The sequence below is a fragment of the Xenia sp. Carnegie-2017 genome, unplaced genomic scaffold (genome assembly GCF_021976095.1).
Source record: "Xenia sp. Carnegie-2017 unplaced genomic scaffold, XeniaSp_v1 HiC_scaffold_21, whole genome shotgun sequence".
Lineage (NCBI taxonomy): Eukaryota > Metazoa > Cnidaria > Anthozoa > Malacalcyonacea > Xeniidae > Xenia > Xenia sp. Carnegie-2017.
In genome coordinates, this window is record NW_025813484.1 from 5,763,879 (window position 1) to 5,782,639 (window position 18,761).

General features: G+C 33.0%; 1 protein-coding gene across 2 annotated transcripts in view; it reads left to right on the top strand.

Annotated features, from left to right (window-relative positions):
* Positions 1-8,777: 8,777 nt before the first annotated feature.
* LOC124444320 (sushi domain-containing protein 2-like) overlaps positions 8,778-18,761 on the top strand; it is a 47,942-nt gene continuing 37,958 nt past the window's right edge. For both annotated transcript variants that reach the window (XM_046994901.1, XM_046994902.1), the window contains exons 1-2: positions 8,778-9,054; positions 16,120-16,401. In XM_046994901.1, coding sequence (XP_046850857.1) covers positions 8,830-9,054; positions 16,120-16,401 — 507 coding nt within the window. In that variant the 5' untranslated portion in view covers positions 8,778-8,829. The remainder of the gene's footprint in view (positions 9,055-16,119; positions 16,402-18,761) is intronic.

Genomic DNA, 18,761 nt, shown 5'->3' on the forward strand with positions numbered 1-18,761 from the left:
TAAATTTAAATTTTACAATTTGTTTTTTCTTTGGTCTATTTCTATGGCTCTAATCAGAACTTTATGTTGGGCATTAATTTTTATCACACGTATGTCTACTTTTAATTTAGCCTGTATGTCATTTTTTAACTGGTATTTCCCTTTATTGCACTGGTGTTTCCCAATCAAAATTGAGAAGGTTTTCATGAATATATTTGACATATCAAATAACTTATTAAAGTAAATTTCAGCCGCAAGCAATTAATATCGCCACGGCTCATATTTTTTAGTTTTTTCGGATATATTTGTTACAACACCACAGCTTCTACACAAGCAACAAGATATCTTCTTATATCAGTGTTTGTAGTTTTGGCCAGAATGTTTCGAGAATCCCGAACTGTAAACACAGTTTCAAAAAATATCAACTAAAAATTCACGCCAGCTTTTGTTATTGCACTTGTTTATAATTATCTTACTTGCCAGCATTAGCAATGTTTCATTTCATTGGCTCTCGTATTACTTGGTTGTTTGACTAACTTACCAAGAGCACTTTTTAAAAAGAAGTTTTTACTCTATTTCCTTTTTTCTTTGGTACCTACGCGATAAATTACACTGCTCTCAACTAATCAGAACTGACAAATTTTTTCATGCATATTTTTATGATAATGAACAATAAATAACTATTAAATAACAATATTTTTAATTGAATAAACTTTTTATTTCATGTAATTACACATATCAAGGTAACATTGCTTTTTTTATATAAAATCTCGATGGCCTTTTTTTTGTATTTTTTATAATCGTTTCTGTAAATTCTATCTCCTTGAGCTAATTTTGTAAAAACTCGAACCAGAACTCATTCCAAAGCTCTCATCTAGAGAGGAAAGTTCATCTCCATAGCATATAAAATCTTAATTATAATTAAACGGTTGAAAATGATACGAGATTTTATTGGGGAGATTAGAATAGAAGCTCAGTGGAAAGCTCTTGTCAAGAGGTTTCGAGTAGTTTAAACATCATCTTTATAGCACTTATATTTTGGAGATAACTGATGACGTTTAAATCTGATGCGATGCTAAAATGCTCAATTTCATTTTATATCCTCGGGCTATTGTCATAAAAAGTCAAATCAGAACTCATTCAAAAGCTCTTGAAAAGAGCCCAAATAGTGCAAAGTTCTCTTTCATCTTAAAATAATAACGGTTTAATCTGATGAACAAATCTAACCCATGAACTTAAAGGCACTGAATAAGACGCCAACATCTACGTTTAAACTGTATGTTGACTTTTTTCTCGTCGTTTTTTTGAGTAAATCTTAAAATATTGGTTACTGGAATATAAAGGCTATAATGAGATTTTTATATTCTGTTTTATTCATCGCATACAAATGAAGTGTTTGTACTAGTGAATATATTTGCTTAGCTGTCAACTTGTGTCAAAATAGAAAAGACAAATTTGAAATTATCACAATATGATTGAGCAACTTGCAGTATATTAAAAGTAACACATTAAGATAATTTTGCAAATATTATTATTAAGTGCACGCTGTAATAAATAACGAATAGTGCTATGTTATTACTAAGCTATGGATTGCATGACTAATTTCAACGACAATGATATAGACATATTTCAAATTCTCAAAAAGATGATGCCAATATTGCAGCGTGTTAACAGCTAGAAAAGTACCATCACTCAGATGTTGAGGGAATTTGTGTTTTCTACAACGCTTTCTAATGATTACAAACTGATATGCTTTTGGTAAGCTTTTAATTTGCTCCACGAATTTGGACAAAATAATATTAAAAAATAGTTAACATTAAAACAAACGATCATCAAATTGAGATAATACTAAAAACATTATATAGCAACATTATCAATATACTAAAGAAGAAGAAGGTGATAATATTATTTTTAAAATTATTAAATGGAATACGCACTGTAGTAATTATCTAAAAATGCTATGTCTTTGCTTACCATTAGTTTTGCTCCACTAATTTGGGCGAAAATAATAATATAAAAGCATATTTATCATTCTCAAAACACTATTTCTAAAACTATGCACACATTAGCTAATTGTAAAAATTTCAATCTTTGATGACTATACCAGTCCTTCTGATGTATTTTGTGCACACATTCAGCTGTCAGAAATCATTCCTTTTTTTGTTAGAAGTTATGGTAAATTTCAAGAAGCAGAAAAGCTTGTGTACTTGTGACAAAGACGTGAAAATATGCACGGAGCTTTCAAAAATTTTACGCGTCCCTAATCAAAAGACATTTAAATTATAATAATAGCTTCATTTTGAAAATAATTTACCATCATTATTCATGGTTTATTCCCTGTTGAATGTTTTCCAAGTAAAGATTGATTTACTGCTTCCAATGAATAGAATCGAAATGAGCACACTTCAAGAAATTTTGATTTTATGTTATCTTTTCTTCAATTTTACTCAAGTTTTATCATCTGGAATAGAGCTTAAAAACTTTTATCCTTACGGAATTCATAATGGAGATACGCTTGTACCAACCAATGATGACGGAAGCTCCGGTCGTGTTGACATCTCATCTCCTTTTCCTTTCTTCGACCAAAATCACAACTCCTTGTTTGTGAGTATGTTAGCTTTTATAGCCATTTAAAATTAATCTGACTTGTTTACGTATACCTTGTGAAAAATGACAATTCTTCTTTATCTTTGACAAAATATTTCTCAGTCTTGCTATAAGCTTTATGACTTTCACTTTCACTAGAATGTACAATCGATAAAATAAAAGCAAAAATAAGTACTTAGGTGAACCATAGGATAGGTGGGCAATGTTAACCAAATCATTCACGAGGCAATTCTTACACAGTTTGTTTGACAACTAGCTAATTTATCTAAAATTATAGACTTCATTGCTGCAAGAAAACATAGGTTACTTCTCTTTCACACACAATTTTTCGGGCTTTCTAGTGAAAACGGATTGGATAATGCAACAAAAATCTACGTAATTAATCTGTGAAGAGAGTGTATAGCTCTATTGGTTTGAGAGCTTACATGTCTAAAATTTTTATAGTTCTAGAAATATTTGTTTTTCAAGAGTATGTCGTTTGTCAAGAATCAGAGCAGGCATGAATTATTCGCAAACGTAAAGAATTCTTTCTGTTGTTATTTTGAGAAAATCAGGCTTAACTCTTTCGCGACACGGAAAAATCCGGCAATTTTAATATAATTTATTAATTTCCGAAAGTCATTGTTTCGTCAGAAATATCTCATAACATGCTTTAGTATTAGACAAAAATTTTACACCATTAAATAGCCTACATTGCATACTTTCCACCCATATAAATTTTATCACCTGAAACTATTTTATAACGATTAAAACCGCTCTTTCTATGCCATCAACATTATGCGTATATGATAAGGCAATAAAACACTTATACCAAGTTTATCGGAGTTTTATTAATTAAATGTTTTATATAAGGAAAAACTGAGTAAACCATAGTATATTTCACGCAATTTTCTATAGGTAGGTAAAATTTTAGCTTTTCACAATAAAAATTAGTGCTGTTTTGAGCAGTCAATAATAATTCCTTTTCGAATGTTTTCTAAACCGGAACGTAAGTTGCCATGGCGATATATTTAAATATAAATATATCTATAATATATTATTATAATATATCTATAATAAATATATCTGAACTAAATATAAATGGAAGGCTACCTTCGCATATTTCTGCAACACACGAAATGAATCCAAATTTTTGCAATATCACGCGAGTTCAGCCTCACGATGCGTGATTGTAAACAAACTGAACAAGGTAATAAACAACATGTTTATAACGGGAAATTTGGCAAAGCTACAGAGAAGAAAATTGTCGGATTTTTCCTGTTCTATAGCCTTGTCTTGTGTTATCAATATAGGAAATCTAAGTTTCTTGCCGAACAAATAGTTTTTTACACATGAAACTTCCAAATGGCAAAGGTTGTGCTCGGATTCATTCTGGCCCGAGTAAAAATTAAGAAGATATGTTTTTCGTAAATAGCATTTTAAAACATAGATTTGTTTGCGCTCAGGTGCTCTTTGATTGTGTTTTTACGTCAGTCTCATAAGAGGTTAATCATTTTTTAAAAAAATGTCAACATAACAATGCAGCTTTACAAAATGTCTGTCGAGGAATCCGCTCCTCAGCTGGTTCACTAACACTCTTCGTTTTGAGCCATTTATTTTACAAGCTAAACAAGCTACAAGTACATCACTGGAGTATTTTTACTCTATCTATTAGAGTTAATTTTTACATGTATTTATACTAACGGTAATTACAACAAAACATAATGTTTCAAGTTCTCACGCGTTGCAACAAAAAAGAACTAACTAAACAAACAAAGAACTTACAAAACGTACTTAAAGCCCGGCGCACACGAGAGCTATGTGCTCAGCAAAATATCATTTGTGCCAAGTGGCGTAAGCAAGTTGTTCTTGTGTGTGCGTGCTGTTTCCGACGACTTTTGCCATTCCAGGCAGGACTGGCAAATATCTAACATGTTTGTTATTTTTTTCCACGCGTGGGAAAAAAGCTCTGTCCATTTGTCCGTGTGCGGCGTCTTGTAGCAAAGTGCTTTTGTGTTTCAAATACAATGCATGCTCAATAAATTTCATTTGAAACCAAAATATTGGCCCTGATTGAACAACATGATTCAGTCGAAGGTGAAATTTTAGATGATAAACTTTAAATGATAAACTTTAGATGATAAACTATAGCCTTCGATCAGCAGATTTAAACGGAGAGAAAAGAGAGTCTGCTTTTGAGGAAATAAAAAATCATCCATGTTTTACAACAAGAAGCTCAAAGTAAATGTATGTGTCTACGGAGAATTAGGAACAGGCATACAAGTGCTACTTCGTCTCCTTCTTCAGAACCATAAATTGACGCAGAATTTAACTCATTTAGCTGAGCAAGCCGCTATTTGTGTTTTCTACAACACTTTCTTATGATTACAAACTGATATGCTTTTGGTAAGCTTTTAATTTGCTCCACGAATTTGGACAAAATAATATTAAAAAATACTTAAAATTAAAACAAACGATCATCAAATTGAGATAATACTAAAAACATTATATAGCAACATTATCAATATTCTAAAAGAAGAAGAAGGTGATAATGTTATTTTTAAAATTATTAAATGGAATACGCACTGTAGTAATTATCTAAGAATACTATGTCTTTGCTTACCATTAGTTTCGCTCCACTAATTTGGGCGAAAATAATAATATAAAAGCATATTTATCATTCTCAAAACACTATTTCTAAAACTATGCACACATTAGCTAATTGTAAAAATTTCAATCTTTGATGACTATACCAGTCCTTCTGGTGCATTTTTGTGCACACATTCAGCTGTCAGAAATCATTCCTTTTTTTGTTAGAAGTTATGGTAAATTTCAAGAAGCAGAAAAGCTTGTGTACTTGTGACAAAGACGTGAAAATATGCACGGAGCTCTCAAAAATTTTACGCGTCCCTAATCAAAAGACATTTAAATTATAATAATAGTTTCATTTTGAAAATAATTTACCATCATTATTTATGGTTTATTCCCTGTTGAATGTTTTCCAAGTAAAGATTGATTTACTGCTTCCAATGAATAGAATCGAAATGAGCACACTTCAAGAAATTTTGATTTTATGTTATCTTTTCTTCAATTTTACTCAAGTTTTATCATCTGGAATAGAGCTTAAAAACTTTTATCCTTACGGAATTGATAATGGAGATACGCTTGTACCAACCAATGATGACGGAAGCTCCGGTCGTGTTGACATCTCATCTCCTTTTCCTTTCTTCGACCAAAATCACAACTCCTTGTTTGTGAGTATGTTAGCTTTTATAGCCATTTAAAATTAATCTGACTTGTTTACGTATACCTTGTGAAAAATGACAATTCTTCTTTATCTTTGACAAAATATTTCTCAGTCTTGCTATAAGCTTTATGACTTTCACTTTCACTAGAATGTACAATCGATAAAATAAAAGGAAAAATAAGTACTTAGGTGAACCATAGGATAGGTGTGCAATGTTAACCAAATCATTCACGAGGCAATTCTTACACAGTTTGTTTGACAACTAGCTAATTTATCTAAAATTATAGACTTCATTGCTGCAAGAAAACATAGGTTACTTCTCTTTCACACACAATTTTTCGGGCTTTCTAGTGAAAACGGATTGGATAATGCAACAAAAATCTACGTAATTAATCTGTGAAGAGAGTGTATAGCTCCTATTGGTTTGAGAGCTTACATGTCTAAAATTTTTATAGTTCTAGAAATATTTGTTTTTCAAGAGTATGTCGTTTGTCAAGAATCAGAGCAGGCATGAATTATTCGCAAACGTAAAGAATTCTTTCTGTTGTTATTTTGAGAAAATCAGGCTTAACTCTTTCGCGACACGGAAAAATCCGGCAATTTTAATATAATTTATTAATTTCCGAAAGTCATTGTTTCGTCAGAAATATCTCATAACATGCTTTAGTATTAGACAAAAATTTTACACCATTAAATAGCCTACATTGCATACTTTCCACCCATATAAATTTTATCACCTGAAACTATTTTATAACGATTAAAACCGCTCTTTCTATGCCATCAACATTATGCGTATATGATAAGGCAATAAAACACTTATACCAAGTTTATCGGAGTTTTATTAATTAAATGTTTTATATAAGGAAAAACTGAGTAAACCATAGTATATTTCACGCAATTTTCTATAGGTAGGTAAAATTTTAGCTTTTCACAATAAAAATTAGTGCTGTTTTGAGCAGTCAATAATAATTCCTTTTCGAATGTTTTCTAAACCGGAACGTAAGTTGCCATGGCGATATATTTAAATATAAATATATCTATAATATATTATTATAATATATCTATAATAAATATATCTGAACTAAATATAAATGGAAGGCTACCTTCGCATATTTCTGCAACACACGAAATGAATCCAAATTTTTGCAATATCACGCGAGTTCAGCCTCACGATGCGTGATTGTAAACAAACTGAACAAGGTAATAAACAACATGTTTATAACGGGAAATTTGGCAAAGCTACAGAGAAGAAAATTGTCGGATTTTTCCTGTTCTATAGCCTTGTCTTGTGTTATCAATATAGGAAATCTAAGTTTCTTGCCGAACAAATAGTTTTTTACACATGAAACTTCCAAATGGCAAAGGATTGTGCTCGGATTCATTCTGGCCCGAGTAAAAATTAAGAAGATATGTTTTTCGTAAATAGCATTTTAAAACATAGATTTGTTTGCGCTCAGGTGCTCTTTGATTGTGTTTTTACGTCAGTCTCATAAGAGGTTAATCATTTTTTAAAAAAATGTCAACATAACAATGCAGCTTTACAAAATGTCTGTCGAGGAATCCGCTCCTCAGCTGGTTCACTAACACTCTTCGTTTTGAGCCATTTATTTTACAAGCTAAACAAGCTACAAGTACATCACTGGAGTATTTTTACTCTATCTATTAGAGTTAATTTTTACATGTATTTATACTAACGGTAATTACAACAAAACATAACGTTTCAAGTTCTCACGCGTTGCAACAAAAAAGAACTAACTAAACAAACAAAGAACTTACAAAACGTACTTAAAGCCCGGCGCACACGAGAGCTATGTGCTCAGCAAAATATCATTTGTGCCAAGTGGCGTAAGCAAGTTGTTCTTGTGTGTGCGTGCTGTTTCCGACGACTTTTGCCATTCCAGGCAGGACTGGCAAATATCTAACATGTTTGTTATTTTTTCCACGCGTGGGAAAAAGCTCTGTCCATTTGTCCGTGTGCGGCGTCTTGTAGCAAAGTGCTTTTGTGTTTCAAATACAATGCATGCTCAATAAATTTCATTTGAAACCAAAATATTGGCCCTGATTGAACAACATGATTCAGTCGAAGGTGAAATTTTAGATGATAAACTTTAAATGATAAACTTTAGATGATAAACTATAGCCTTCGATCAGCAGATTTAAACGGAGAGAAAAGAGAGTCTGCTTTTGAGGAAATAAAAAATCATCCATGTTTTACAACAAGAAGCTCAAAGTAAATGTATGTGTCTACGGAGAATTAGGAACAGGCATACAAGTGCTACTTCGTCTCCTTCTTCAGAACCATAAATTGACGCAGAATTTAACTCATTTAGCTGAGCAAGCCGCTATTTGTGTTTTCTACAACACTTTCTTATGATTACAAACTGATATGCTTTTGGTAAGCTTTTAATTTGCTCCACGAATTTGGACAAAATAATATTAAAAAATACTTAAAATTAAAACAAACGATCATCAAATTGAGATAATACTAAAAACATTATATAGCAACATTATCAATATTCTAAAAGAAGAAGAAGGTGATAATGTTATTTTTAAAATTATTAAATGGAATACGCACTGTAGTAATTATCTAAGAATACTATGTCTTTGCTTACCATTAGTTTCGCTCCACTAATTTGGGCGAAAATAATAATATAAAAGCATATTTATCATTCTCAAAACACTATTTCTAAAACTATGCACACATTAGCTAATTGTAAAAATTTCAATCTTTGATGACTATACCAGTCCTTCTGGTGCATTTTTGTGCACACATTCAGCTGTCAGAAATCATTCCTTTTTTTGTTAGAAGTTATGGTAAATTTCAAGAAGCAGAAAAGCTTGTGTACTTGTGACAAAGACGTGAAAATATGCACGGAGCTCTCAAAAATTTTACGCGTCCCTAATCAAAAGACATTTAAATTATAATAATAGTTTCATTTTGAAAATAATTTACCATCATTATTTATGGTTTATTCCTGTTGAATGTTTTCCAAGTAAAGATTGATTTACTGCTTCCAATGAATAGAATCGAAATGAGCACACTTCAAGAAATTTTGATTTTATGTTATCTTTTCTTCAATTTTACTCAAGTTTTATCATCTGGAATAGAGCTTAAAAACTTTTATCCTTACGGAATTGATAATGGAGATACGCTTGTACCAACCAATGATGACGGAAGCTCCGGTCGTGTTGACATCTCATCTCCTTTTCCTTTCTTCGACCAAAATCACAACTCCTTGTTTGTGAGTATGTTAGCTTTTATAGCCATTTAAAATTAATCTGACTTGTTTACGTATACCTTGTGAAAAATGACAATTCTTCTTTATCTTTGACAAAATATTTCTCAGTCTTGCTATAAGCTTTATGACTTTCACTTTCACTAGAATGTACAATCGATAAAATAAAAGGAAAAATAAGTACTTAGGTGAACCATAGGATAGGTGTGCAATGTTAACCAAATCATTCACGAGGCAATTCTTACACAGTTTGTTTGACAACTAGCTAATTTATCTAAAATTATAGACTTCATTGCTGCAAGAAAACATAGGTTACTTCTCTTTCACACACAATTTTTCGGGCTTTCTAGTGAAAACGGATTGGATAATGCAACAAAAATCTACGTAATTAATCTGTGAAGAGAGTGTATAGCTCCTATTGGTTTGAGAGCTTACATGTCTAAAAATTTTTATAGTTCTAGAAATATTTGTTTTTCAAGAGTATGTCGTTTGTCAAGAATCAGAGCAGGCATGAATTATTCGCAAACGTAAAGAATTCTTTCTGTTGTTATTTTGAGAAAATCAGGCTTAACTCTTTCGCGACACGGAAAAATCCGGCAATTTTAATATAATTTATTAATTTCCGAAAGTCATTGTTTCGTCAGAAATATCTCATAACATGCTTTAGTATTAGACAAAAATTTTACACCATTAAATAGCCTACATTGCATACTTTCCACCCATATAAATTTTATCACCTGAAACTATTTTATAACGATTAAAACCGCTCTTTCTATGCCATCAACATTATGCGTATATGATAAGGCAATAAAACACTTATACCAAGTTTATCGGAGTTTTATTAATTAAATGTTTTATATAAGGAAAAACTGAGTAAACCATAGTATATTTCACGCAATTTTCTATAGGTAGGTAAAATTTTAGCTTTTCACAATAAAAATTAGTGCTGTTTTGAGCAGTCAATAATAATTCCTTTTCGAATGTTTTTTTAAACCGGAACGTAAGTTGCCATGGCGATATATTTAAATATAAATATATCTATAATATATTATTATAATATATCTATAATAAATATATCTGAACTAAATATAAATGGAAGGCTACCTTCGCATATTTCTGCAACACACGAAATGAATCCAAATTTTTGCAATATCACGCGAGTTCAGCCTCACGATGCGTGATTGTAAACAAACTGAACAAGGTAATAAACAACATGTTTATAACGGGAAATTTGGCAAAGCTACAGAGAAGAAAATTGTCGGATTTTTCCTGTTCTATAGCCTTGTCTTGTGTTATTAATATAGGAAATCTAAGTTTCTTGCCGAACAAATAGTTTTTTACACATGAAACTTCCAAATGGCAAAGGATTGTGCTCGGATTCATTCTGGCCCGAGTAAAAATTAAGAAGATATGTTTTTCGTAAATAGCATTTTAAAACATAGATTTGTTTGCACTCAGGTGCTCTTTGATTGTGTTTTTACGTCAGTCTCATAAGAGGTTAATCATTTTTTTAAAAAATGTCAACATAACAATGCAGCTTTACAAAATGTCTGTCGAGGAATCCGCTCCTCAGCTGGTTCACTAATACTCTTCGTTTTGAGCCATTTATTTTACAAGCTAAACAAGCTACAAGTACATCACTGGAGTATTTTTACTCTATCTATTAGAGTTAATTTTTACATGTATTTATACTAACGGTAATTACAACAAAACATAACGTTTCAAGTTCTCACGCATTGCAACAAAAAAGAACTAACTAAACAAACAAAGAACTTACAAAACGTACTTAAAGCCCGGCGCACACGAGAGCTATGTGCTCAGCAAAATGTCATTTGTGCCAAGTGGCGTAAGCAAGTTGTTCTTGTGTGTGCGTGCTGTTTCCGACGACTTTTGCCATTCCAGGCAGGACTGGCAAATATCTAACATGTTTGTTATTTTTTTCCACGCGTGGCAAAAATGCTCTGTCGATTTGTCCGTGTGCGGCGTCTTGTAGCAAAGTGCTTTTGTGTTTCAAATACAATGCATGCTCAATAAATTTCATTTGAAACCAAAATAGCGGCCCTGATTGAACAACATGATTCAGTCAAAGGTGCAATTTTAGATGATAAACTTTAAATGATAAACTTTAGATGATAAACTATAGCCTTCGATCAGCAGATTTAAACGGAGAGGAAAGAGAGTCTGCTTTTGAGGAAATAAAAAATCATCCATGTTTTACAACAAGAAGCTCAAAGTAAATGTATGTGTCTACGGAGAATTAGCAGCAGGCATACAAGTGCTACTTCGTCTCCTTCTTTAGAACCATAAATTGACGCAGAATTTAACTCATTCAGCTAAGGAAGCCTCTATTTTGGGTTTGATATGAAATTTATTGAGCATGCGCTGTATTGGAAACACAAAAGCAGTTTACTTCAAGACGCCGCACACGGACAAATCGACAAAGCATTTCGCCACGCGTAGAAAAAAATATCAAACATGTTAGATATTTGCCAGTCCTGCCAGGAAAGGCAAAAGTCGTCGGAAACAGCACGTGCACACTAGAGCAACTTGCTTACGCCTCTTTGCACGAGTGACATTTGCTAAGCACATAGCTCTCGTGTGCGCCGTTCTTAAAACAATAAATGTTAAAGGGAAACTAACATAGCTACGACAATTTTATTGCCAAGCTAAAAAGAATGCAATATCCCACACACACCCCTCCTTGAACATTTATGGTTCAAGCATTGCTGAGGTTTTCCACTTAGAGTCCAACGCTGCGGCTCGACGAGATCTTCGTGACCTTGCTTCCTCGCCAACCTGATTACATTCACCTTTACAAGTATTATCTTTTCATGTCTCAACCTCATTCAAACATTCTTCACTTTTTTCCAAAGGATACAGCTGTTGCAGTAGCCTGTTTAAAACCTTGATCGTCCCTTCTCAACCATTCCAACTGTTGCACCCTGAACGACCCCATCCTTACCCTTAACCAACCTCTCAATAACTGCTAACTTCCAAAACCCACGCATTAATCCTTCATCATAATCTAACACAACGTCTCCATCCTTTGCAATCGAACCTTTCACCTTACTCTTCCTTTTGTGAAACTCTTTTTAAATTCGTTAAATATTCTCTTCTCCATTGATTCCAAAATAAATTTCTCAACTTAATCATATATCTATAGCGTTTAGAATTTCGACGATGAAATCCAAACAATTACAGAACGAAAATTTAATGATCAAAAAAATTGTAATCATTAAATTTGATAAATAATTTTAAAACTATATAAACATCAGTCGCGTGACTGATTTGACATAGCCTAGATCCGCCGCTGTTTACAATGCTCTCAAAGAGTGTGCAAATAATAGTGTTCATTGACATTAAATGCAAATATTTTACACAATCTGATCAAGACGTTTCGATAGGAGAATTGGAGTGAGTTAAAATGATAGTTTCTGTAAACTTCTAATTATATTTTGTTATTAACTTTTCACTATTAATGTTTTTATACTGTTTAGTCTGTGCTAAACAGTGGGGCACGAAAGCTCACTTTAATTTCAGTCAAATTAGCCAATGGGCACTGTGAAATAGTTTTGTTTCAATTACATTTAAAAACAATTTTAAGAATAAAATAGCAGATTGGGTTACAAAAATTTTTCTCTCTTGATTTGACATTCTTGTGAAGGTGGTTTTTATTTTTTATGGCTAATTAAAAAATTTAATGTCAATAAAATTTCTTAGCGACCTGTTCATCGTGAAGTATTTGGGATCTAGCACTTTTTTGGGAATGCTCTGAGAATTTGTTATATGAATCGATGTTATCATCGGAGCTATCTTCAAAATTCTCACTCTTTTCACTCTTACTAAGATCATCGTTTGTGCATAAGTACAAAACAATTCGTTTATAGTCTTTTCCAGTTTCATTTTTATATCGTTTAAGAGTGAAAAATTCTTTTGTACCAGGCAGGAACAAAGCCTGGCTTCCATCTTCATAAACGAACAAGTACTAAGTACTCCCTTCCTTCTTCATAAACATTGCTTTGATATGCTTTACACTTCAGCAATGCTTGAGATAGTATCTCAATATATGGGGCTTCGTTTGACACTTTTAGAGCAATGCTCTTACCCCTGGAAGATTTCAATTTCCGATCCAATGATCGCCATTAAGGTAGCCCAATAAAAGTTACTACATTTTCATATTACATTTTCAGCTTTCTCTTTCTTCTTATTTTTAACTTTGTTGTTCCATTCACTTCCTTTTAACTTTCGGTATTGTGAAAACAACTTGATTTTGGTGCTTCTTGATGAGATGCTTGCAGTGGAGCTTGAACTTAAACTGTAACCTGTACTTGGAGAACAACTTATGCTAATATTGAAACCTGGGCTTGGATTAAAACTTGAATTGATGTTTTGCAAATTTTCTATCAACAGGAACATACAAACTATTAAAGATTAACAAAAACAGAAAATTGAGAATTCATATGTAGATATTCGGCACATGTAATTTATTATTTTCGCATATTGTCAATTTATCTAAGAAAGAGGGAAGTTTAAAAATACGTACATGAAATCAATAAACATGTAAAATGCTGTTGTTTTAAAAAAGCTCTTTTAAAGAAAAACAAATTAAGTTTAACATCTGCACTTCATGCTTAAATTCCTACATATTTTATAGTTATTCCCAAACCTCGTGTTTCTAGTATTCTACAAAAACAGAAATTTTTAGTTTTAAATATAAATTTACATGAAAGAAATTAAAACATAGTGATAGTAATACAGTTGAGGAGTTGAGCATGTTGATAAAAAGTTCTTCAATTTTAATTTTTATCAGTTATAATGCACAACTTCCTTTGAATGTTTTCAGAGTACTAGCTAAAATAGAATTCAAAATGTCATTAAATTGCTTATCATGAAATGGATGTCACTATCTCCTTTTCCAATTGGATGAAAAGCCAATACATAACTATCATTTATTAAACTCTACATCAGCAAGACAAAAGTAGGTGCTACAATTTTACTCAAACATGTACAAATGATATTTCTCAGATGAAAAAAGAACTGAAATGCGATCAAGCATAAAATCATTATGTTTCAAAATTACACTGTATTTTTGTCTTAATTTGTGCATGGATGCAGGCTTAAAGTACAACACTGTTTGATCATTGTTTCTTTCATTAGGGGGGGGGCGGGGAGGGATTTAAGAGCGACATGGGAATAAACACTGAAGGTGTGAGTTGCTAAGTGTTTTTGGAAAAACAATACTTGGCTACCATTATTCATATCAATTTTCAACCTGTGAAACTATCTCTTTTTGAAATGCAACATAGTTTAGCTCAAATTCTTTCAATTGATAAATTTCATAATTCTCTTGTACCCTTCCATAGAAATTGCAATATGTTTTCACCAACCCAGCACTCCTACAGTGAATTTACTGATTGTTTTAATGATAAATCTTGAGGCACAGACAAATGGGAACTCAAACACATAAAAAGTGCATGGAAAAAATATTTAGCATGACTCTAATCAAACAAGTGCAAAAATTGATATTATTACTACAGACAGGTCAGACCAGTCACCTGACAGGACAGGAAGCACAGCAAATAACGAAAACATTACCTCTGAAGACATCAGAGTTACATAAAATATCATTTTAGTTATCATTTCTTCAACATTTTAAGATACAATTTGATACAACGAATTACCTCCACAAGAAAAACATTACTTCGCTATTAAAGAAACTTTGTTACCGTAATTTGAGCAAAATTTTTTGGCCTTCGACTCGGCTATTTTGACTAGATATTGGTGACCAATACTCCAGTGGTTATTGTGGCTTTTGCGTTGCGTGGCTTTTGTTTTTGCGCCGTGGCTTTTTGATTTTGTGCCGTCGCTTTTGCTTTAGTGCCGTGGCTTTTTGCTTTTATGTTGTAGCTTTTGTTTTTGTGCCGTGGGTTTTTGCTTTTTTGCCGTAGCTTTTACTTTTGCGCCGTAGCTTTTTGTTTCTAACTAAACACCACTAGAGTCCCCCATTCACACCTCTAGTTAGGAATGAAGTAAAAAAAGGAACTGTTTGTTAGTGTAAAAAAGATCAGATTTCAAATTATGCAAGTTAATTCTAACCCTTCTTCCATCTTCCATAAACTAAGTCTCAATATTGTAAAACAGAATTCGAGATAATTGAAACACTTGAGATAATAGTATGTCCCGCGACTTTCTCGACTTACACTAGATTTACTTCTGGCTTTCATTAATTGCTATTCCTAGTTACTCGTGCTATCAAAAGTAAGCTCAAGTTTAAAAATTTGTCTAACAAAATCGCATAAATCACGTGTGTCTGACACAAAGTGTTTGAGCGAAACAAAAACTTTTTTCGATCATTTAACGCGCGAGTGTCATTAGTGACACGTATAATGAAACACATATTACTTACATGCATATAACAAATTGTAACATGCAAGATTGCTTTGCTGAAAATTTCGTTGTGCTATTTGGCAACTATTATTATATAATACGCAAATATAATCAAACATTGTTGTCCAGTTGGACGAGTGAATACTTGATAGATGTCTTGTTAATCTAGATGTTTAGACTCCGTTGCTTTTTGTTTCGGTAAGACTAAGCAAGTTTTGTCGACAAAATGTCTTACGAGAAGATTCTAACTGTTGCAAAATTCACTTTTTTTAAATATAGCACGATAAATTTTGAAACTTTAAATTTTTATTGCTAATATACGTAGTTGTTGATGAATTTTTAAATACTTAGCGAAATCAACGCAGAGATCCAGCGATAGTTGTTGCAGTTTTAAAACATGCATTCATTTGCATTGATTTGCTGTATTCCGTTATACCATTGTTCAAGGAATAATGCTTCAGCCAACAAATCAACCCATTTTTGTAGAAAGTCAGACAGAGTTTTTCAAGTACTTCGTCAAATCACATTGGTTAGCATAATAATTTGCAGGACAGCAGATTGCAAAAATATTCGAAGAGGCTTGTCATAACTGTTTGATATCTTAAACTGGAGCTGAGTTTTTTCTGTTTAATAATATTTTTACACTATTTTTTCAACTTAAATTACGGTTCATTGTTGCTACAGGTAAATACGAACGGAGCCATATCCTTCATTCGGCAAGTTTCACAATTTACACCAGATCCTTTTCCACTTGACAATAATCGCCGTTTGATCGCACCATTCTGGGCAGATGTTGACACAAGACGAGGAGGCAATGTTTCCTACAGAGAGAGTAATGATTTCTCTATTCGAGCTCGTGTATCAGATGAAATTCGAAGATATTTTGTTCGTCAGCGAGCATTTTTTGCTTCGTGGGTTTTTGTTGCAACATGGTCAAACGTGGGACATTTTGGTAGTTTTTCAAAGGTAGCGTTAATATCAGATTTATTTTTATGTTTTTTTTTGTATTGCTGAACTCAAAAATGCAGAGGTAAAGTGAAAGACCATGTATATGTATTTTTCATAAGAATACTGTATGTGCAATTGAACTTGCATAAATGTGATTTCTAATGATAATTGGAAAATCAAAACGTTCAGAAACTGCCTAGGGTTGGTTGTACGAAAGGCGTTTAAGTTGTCAACAATCGTTTATTATGTATAAGCGTCCCTTCCGGCCAAATAGCGCACTTTGATTGGCTGAGAAATATTTTTGCTGATGCATTATTTTCCGTAATAAACCACGGTCAAAAACAGGTAATTTTACTGTCAAATATAAACAAACTTCGTAAAGCAAACATCAAAACGCAAAATCAACGAAGCAAAAAACCATTTACGATTGTGATTTGAAGAAAAGCACTCAGAAAACAGTTTAAATATCCAGACGATACAATTTAAACAATTTTTTTAATGACGAAAACCGGAAAAGTGAAAGACAACCCGTTTAAAACAGCAAGGATGACAAAGAAAGCAAGCTTCGTTTCAGTTCAAATAATGCCATATAATAAAGCTTCTAATAACCTCATTTTCGCGGTCTTTACTGAGAAATATCGTACCTCTATATTTTGTTACAAACCTCGCCCAACGGGCTCGGTCTGTACAAAAAACCTCCATCCGATAATTCTCTATGAAGAACACGCGCTTTGATATTAAGGGCTTATTAAATTCCTATCCACCGTATAAATTTTCAACGCTTAAAAAATTACGTATTACGAAGCCAGTCAAATTTTGCTCATCCACCGTACAAAGTTTAACGGTCTCGTGAGATCGTTCAAGTCACTAAACAGCCGATAAATCCTTGTTGTCCTGTTGTTGTTTTTTCTCATATGGCCTACAGATTATAGTAAATTCACTTCTACGCTCACCCAAAAGTATAAATAGGACAGCTAATAGAATTTATTGATGTGAAATAACTGAAATAAGAGGTAAAAAACCGTGAAATCGACGACATTTTGACGTATCACAGTGACAACGAGTAACAACGAACGAGTTACATGAATGTTTTCTCTTCAGTGAAAAAACTACAGGCTATAGATCACATGTCTTTTTAAAAACCATGTCCAAATAAAAATAGTAGAGTAAAAACAATTCATCAGCGTCCTAAATAAATTTTTAAATCGTATTCTCTATTACGAAGATATGTCTTTTCGGGAATTTCTTACACCACGTCGTATCAAAAATGACGTAAGTCGAATAAATCGCTGTCAGCCAGTTTCTGGGACAAAATAAGCCTTTATAACGCTATAATTATAGATTACGCAAGTCTGCGCAGCAAATGATATATAATAAGCAATTATTGGATGATGTTGAGCATGATATCAAGAAATATTCAGACCGAGGTCAACGTTACTTTGCTGATGTGTCACTTTAACTAGTTGAAGTATTATTAAAACATATAAATATAAAACATTTGCCATCCCACAAAAAAAGGATTACCAACCTTTGATGCCTTTCCAAACGTTTTTGCTGTTTCCGAGCGCAGCTTGAGGCGTTGCTCAAAACCTGAGCTAATTAGCTTTCTTTTTGCCTCAGAGAAGTCTTGTTTCGCATGAGACTATAATATGGGATTGATTCTTTTCAATACTAACTCTCAGTGATCCGTTGCAACACGAGTGAACACATCTCCCACCAACAGCAAAGCGTGTTTTATACAAGTTAGGAAGGCGACGACACTGTCCTTCTTTAGTTCAACAGAAGTCGCCTCATTACTTATAGAGGTTAACATGGATATGAGGCTCTCGTACACGGTTGCTAAAGGACCCACGATGTCTAAATTATTATCTGTAGCTTCCTTTAAGGTTTGTCTGGAGCACTCACCCCTCGGACAAACGGTTTTAGACCCTCGTTTAGGAATGGTGTATAAATAGAATCCCCATTGGGAGGGATACATCTTTATCAAGCTCCTTCGTTCAAAACAGGATAGACGTTTTGAGACTGTTCCTGGGAAATCAATAAACTCCCCACTGGTTTCCTAGCGGGAGTTTGGCGATAGTAATTCATCAACTACGTGCTCAACGCTCCAATCGTCTTGAGCGGTGAGCTCCATATTTGAGGTAAGCATATGCGCAATCTTTTAGCCGGTAAATCAAGCTCGAGTTCTTGTTCAGAAGCTCGTTTCACTGCGACAGCTTGATCCACTAAAGACGGTTTTCCATTACGGTTGCTTCGCCTGAGCATGGGAAATCTGTTTTATGAGAGCATTGGCCGCCCGCTGCTTCTCCCGTGCAAGAAGAATCCTAGAAAATGACTTTGGCATTGCCACCTCACGATTCAGACTTTTCGGACGAGCA